The sequence below is a fragment of the Oscarella lobularis genome, chromosome 7 (assembly GCF_947507565.1).
Source record: "Oscarella lobularis chromosome 7, ooOscLobu1.1, whole genome shotgun sequence".
NCBI lineage: Eukaryota > Metazoa > Porifera > Homoscleromorpha > Homosclerophorida > Oscarellidae > Oscarella > Oscarella lobularis.
The window spans coordinates 1,315,301-1,321,042 of record NC_089181.1 but is presented as its reverse complement, the minus strand read 5'-3'; the positions used below and the strand labels follow the sequence as shown (position 1 = coordinate 1,321,042).

At 49.4% G+C, this 5,742-nt stretch overlaps 1 protein-coding gene across 1 annotated transcript; it reads left to right on the top strand.

Annotated features, from left to right (window-relative positions):
• The first annotated feature begins 2,175 nt into the window (after positions 1–2,175).
• Positions 2,176–2,943, top strand: LOC136189073 (uncharacterized). Its single transcript, XM_065976915.1, has one exon. The coding sequence runs from the start codon at positions 2,176–2,178 to the stop codon at positions 2,941–2,943; it is 768 nt and encodes a 255-aa protein (XP_065832987.1).
• Positions 2,944–5,742: the final 2,799 nt, after the last annotated feature.

The following is a 5,742-nucleotide window of genomic DNA, read 5'->3' as shown; positions in this document are numbered from 1 at the left end:
ACCGCCCCATACTGCCTCTACTTCACGTGCAGGCCGGCCCATGACTATGGCGCCTACTAAAAGAACTTCCCTATAGCGCTACGCCAAGCACACGTGTCTTGTTTCACATGCGCCAGCATTTCAAAACGTAGACATGGCACAAGCGCCTCTTAAGGCTCGTCAAGCTCATTTGACATACGCGCAACTCGTACTGGAAGTTCCCAATGTTGAAACGTCTGTGCAGTTTTGCTGGCGACATGGTCTTTTTGTGCAAACACACAGACGCGTAGAAATAAAATCGGAGCTACAAAAATCCCTGGCCTGCCTGCGACGGTCTTCGTTCTCCGCGTCGTTACGACGATCGATCGAGATCGCGCCGTTCCCAGCAAGCGAACGAGCTAAAGATCCTGAGAATCGCGAAAGGCAGTTGATAGAGACGAGTTGCGCCTACCGTTTTGGGCCGACGGCTTAGTGCAGTTGTGGGGATTGGTGTTGTTGGATTTCGGCGTAGCTAGGAGATATCAATATATGAGAGGTTCCTGCAAGACTCACCGACATACGCTTCTCTGACTATCTCTCTATCACCGATTTCCCCATTCTCTCTCTCGTATCGCTCCAGACCAATCGCCTCTGCCCGTTTTTATCGACCCGCCATTCGTATCAAATTGGTGGAGAATCCGGGTAAGGGCCGCAAAGGGTGAATTTCGATAGCGACTACCGCCACCCTGACGCGTCGGAGCTTGCAAGCCGACGCCGACTGCGCCTACATCGACGTCAACGAGGTTTCGTGTCACGCGTTTACGCCCCCTCGTGTCGAGCAGTCCCGTGTTTGTCGCGAGCCGACCAAGTGTCTACGTTTGCCGCGACCCGACTGCCCCGACCCGATTGTACGCGCCCCGGTGAGCTGATTTTTGATCCGTGAGGTCGGTGATCGAGCTGAGGCTCCACCCTCACGACGACCATCTTGCGAATTTCTTGCTCCTGCCGAGTGGCTCGTTACGACGCGATCCGATTGTTCCGAATACTTATTCTCTTGCTCGCGGGACTCTGTTCGAGTTTCGGCTCCCGTCTCGCCCGATCGATCGACTTCGACTTCGGAGACGGTTTGGCCCCTCCCCGTCGGACCATTACACATTTTCCCACGAACTCGACGCTCTCACTTACGCATCATCTGCTGAACCGACTACACAAGACCAATATGGCGAACCGACGACGACAAGCGCAGGCTCCCGCGAACGCCCCTCCACCGCCGCGACGACTGCCCGTCGAAATAGACCGATTTTGGGGCGAGGAAGGCGAGGAATATGACAAGTGGCTGTACCAATTCGAGCCTCTGGCGGAGCTCGAAGCTTGGAATGACGCACGACGCCTTTAATATGCGAAGATACATCTCCGAGGGCGAGGTCCACAAGATGAATATCGCGCCTTCGCAACCGTCGAAGAAGCTGCCGGAAGGAACGTCACCTGGGACTCGTTCCAGGAATTTATTCGAACGACTTTCGGTCCCCACAATCCCATCACGCATTGGACGCAGAATCTCATGGGACTACGACAGGGAAAGGACGCGCTCGCTTCGTACACGTCGAAGTTCCGACAAGCGCTGATGCATCTGCGCCACGCCCAGCCGCAAGGCCTTCCAGAAGAAACGGTGATCATGCGATACAAACAGGAACTGCGACCGGAATTTCAAGAAGAATTTGAACGCGACGAACCAAATACGCTAATCGAAGCCGTTCGCGTCGCGGAGCGAGCAGAGATGATTTGGAAGCGGAAACATCAAACAACGAAGCCCGAGGGCGAATCCCTCGCAATGGCGATGAGCGACGACCGATTCGCCGAAAAGTCTTCCCATCCAGATACGCCGCCGACGGTGAGCGCGATTCGGCGGCTGGAAGCAACACAAGGACGAATTCTTCAAGCTTTGGAGCGCGGTGTTATAGTGCGTTCACACTGAGGCAAAACAACCGTACCGTACCGAACCGTTTCGGTACGATACGGTTATTTTTATTTCTGAACGAGAACTGTACTCAACCGAACCGTACCCAAACCGTACCACCTCGAGCTGCCGTACCAGATACGGTTCGGTTGTTGGTACGGTTATAAAAAATAGAGTTTTCTACCTTTTCTGTCTATCGAAACTCGACGTTTTCACGACGGTTGGTTCATTGTTAATATCAAAGAACATCCTACGTCACAATGAAGATGGAACTCACTCATTTCACCGGTAAGCTTGCATTAATCGTCACTGAAATGTCTTTCGTAGACGAAGAAGTCAAGTTTTTAATTCGAGTGTGGGGAGAAGAAGAGGTCCAGGGGCAGTTAGAGGGTTGTAAGCGAAATCGGCAAGTGTACGAAGGGATTGCGAGAAGGATGAGGGAAAGGGGGTATGAGAAGACGGCAGACCAGTGCAGGATAAAGATGAAGAAGCTAAAAGGGGACTATCGAAAGGTGAAGGATAAGAATAGCGAAACAGGAAGAGGGAGAAAGACGTGCAAGTTTTTTGAAGACCTGGACAAGGTTCTTGGCCACCGGCCGGCGACTTGTCCACCTATTCTAGTGGAGAGTTTGGGTACGGGGGAAGAAGAGGAGGAGGAGGTCGAGGAGGAAAACAGAGAAGTCGAGGAAGATGCATGTTTGAGAGAGATCGAAAGAGAGGAAGAAGAGGAGGAAGATCGTACTAGAGGAAAGGAAAAGGAAAACAGCAGAAGAAAAAAGGGAAAAGGGCTGAAGAGAAATCTGGAAGATAGGCTGGCGGGAGTATTTAGGGAGACGATGAAGGACATGTGGGAGGGAATGATGAGAGCTGAGGAGGAGCAAGAAGAGAAAAGAAGGGCGTACGAGAAAGAGAAGGCGCGCGAAGAGAGAGCGTATGAAGAGAGGAGAAGGAGCGAAGAGAGAGAGTTTCAACTGCGATTGATGCAGATCATGATGGAAGGTCAGCAGCAGAGGCAGCAGGAAAGTTAGCCTCTGCTGTCCCAAAACTCTCACCACCATTAAAATATTCATAGATAGCTAGATAAGGGAAATATTAGATTTCTATATTATGTTAATATACCATGGGTAATATTATACAATATTATATAGCATGTTAGTTATATACACATAAACATATGTGTATAGTTATATACACATACGTATGTGTATATATGTGAGTAAATACATATAACTTATATTATAATATAAACCTAATGATCATTTACAAAGTACCTTGCTAAGGCAGCGCGAATTGAAGCAGCACCTTCCAGCCCTTCCTCTCCGTTGAGCTGTCCTGCTGGCTGCACAAACGCCGTCGACTCGTCCTGCTCGTTCTGCCATGCCTCGTCCAGTCCCTCGCCGTGAATCTCACAGATATTGTGAAGTACGCAGCAGGCAGCGATGATTGACGGTGCGTTGCAGGTAGCGACGTCCATCGTTTTTCTAAGTCGACGCCAGCGTGCCTTCAGCCTCCCAAAGGCATTTTCAACGACGATTCGTGCGCTTGACAGCCGATAGCTAAATATTTTCTGAGAGTCTGACATCTCAGATCCGTGCACAAATGGTTTCATTATCCACGAAAGCAGTGGATAGGCGGAGTCACCAATTAAATATGGAGAGATCCTGCAGCCTTCGATGTCACGTGGATCTTCTTTACCCAGAATGACTCCCGCTTCAGCCAATCGGTAAAGCTTTGAATTTCCAAAAACTCTTGCGTCGTGGACACTTTCAGGCCAGCCCGTACAAATATCCCGGAAAAGATAAATGTGATCAACCACCGCCTGTAGAATCATTGAGTACCACCCCTTTCGATTGTAGTAGTCCGTGTGATTCAGTGCCGGGGGTGTCACAGGAATGTGACTCCCGTCGATTGCGCCCGCACACTGAGGGACCCCGAATCGTTCCAAAACCCCTCTATGACGTCTCGTAGTCTGCTTCCATTCGGAAACGTAATGTACTGCCGCATAAGGACAGACACAATCGCCTTCGACGTTTCCTGGACAGTATTGCAAACTGTCGATCGACCAATTCCAAAAAGGTGAGCTAGTGTCCGGTATTCGGCCGTCGTCGCTAAAAACCACAGCGTCACTCAAACTCTTTTTTCGACGCTAACGGCCTGTCGCATTCGAGTATTTTGCCGGTTAATTGCTCCCCTCAGCTAATTAAATTTCTGCATACAATGCAGTTTAGTATAAATCAATTCATTTTACCTAATTGCAGACGTAAAGAAAGTCTCTCGACTCATCCTAAAATTCCGCTTCCACGCGTCGTCGTCGAACGTTTCCCAGCACACGTAGTTCCAGAAAGAAGGAGGTCTGGGCGGTTGAAATTTAGCCTGAAAGAGAGGCCGGGCAAGAAGAAAGCCTTATGCTAATCCTGGATGAAGCTACCCTAGAGTGTGCCTTCCAACTGGTGAATGCGCACACGTACCCGGGAAGTGAGATCGTCCCCGTCCGATGGGATAAAAACGCTCTCATGGCCGAAGATGTAGAGACGCGAATATTTTCTCCCGATTTCTTGCAGTACGATTCAACAAGCTTTGTGGAGTCAGCTTTCGAAAACGGACTCCACTCTCGGAAGCGAGTTCAAGCCTTGTTGGATGAAAAAATGTGGCGAGAGATAGAGTCCCACCGGTGCGGCGGCGTTCGAGAGCATTCTCCGTCAAATTTCGCAGCTGTACCCGCTCCAGTAGACTGCGCGGACGGTGTTGTTAGTAGTGGAGAAGAGACCTCTCGTTTGTCGTTCTCTTTTGTCTCGATCCTCACTGTGTCCTTCGATCGTGCGCATAACAATAAACGCAGATACCGTGAGAAATGCGATAGGGCGACAACAGAACCCAGACGAAAAAATGCTCCTAAGACGGGGCCAGCCCGCTGTTGCATATAGAGCGAACTTGCCCCGTCGAAGGCGGCCAGCTGCGTAGATGTGCGCAGATGGCCCCGGCGGTGCCAGGAACAGTAACTTTTGTTAGCATTCGTTTTCGAGATATCACAGCTCTAGGTCACGTGACGGTCATTTTCTTGGCTAATAGGGACAGCTTTTCTACTCCTCGGCGACGCTAGTTTCGTGTAGGGGCTTATAATGAACTACTCGGCATCTCTGACTTAGCTCTGCTGCGTTCAAACATTTTCTTACCAAGGTAGAGGTGCCTCTTCTCCCATTAACCATCGAGCACTGCGCATGCTTTCAAAAACCCCGCTTCCCTAAAACGCTCTATTGGCATGTTTTTTCGCTTTCGGTATATTACTTTCACTTCAAAAATTCCAAGTATTAACAAGCTATACGCTATTCTGTTCTTTCTATTAACCCCTTATGAATAACGTCATCGTTTTCCCACACAAATACTTTAGTGCAGATTTCTGTACATTCTGCGCATGCTCACTTTTATTCAAAATAAAGCCCCGCGAAAACGTTCTAAATGCCCGTGCTGTTACCAAGAGACCTGTATACACCCTTAGCGTGCGTTGTGTAGGTCGTTTTTCCGCTTTTTTAGCCGTTTCGGTTGATTTTAGGCCGCCGAAACATTCGAGGGGGCTAAAAAACTCAACTTTTTTTTCGAAAAACTCGCGATATGTATGGAAAAGCTTTGTTTTAAAAGTGGGTGTAGTCTTGACGTATATGAAGAGTCCGTATGTCTAGAAGCCGGGAGCCAAAATAGGCGCTGCGCTGGCTATCTTCGCATGAAACACAGCCGAATCGCACGCCGCGTCAATAGCAAGCAGTTTGCTTACGTTTGCATTAGTTGCGATCAAGTAATAACAGGTTTTGTAACGTCTCTCTCGATGTAAC

Excerpts from the sequence above, each read along its gene's own strand:
- LOC136189073 (XM_065976915.1), top strand. The coding sequence starts at position 2,176 with ATGAAGATGGAACTCACTCATTTCACCGGTAAGCTTGCATTAATCGTC.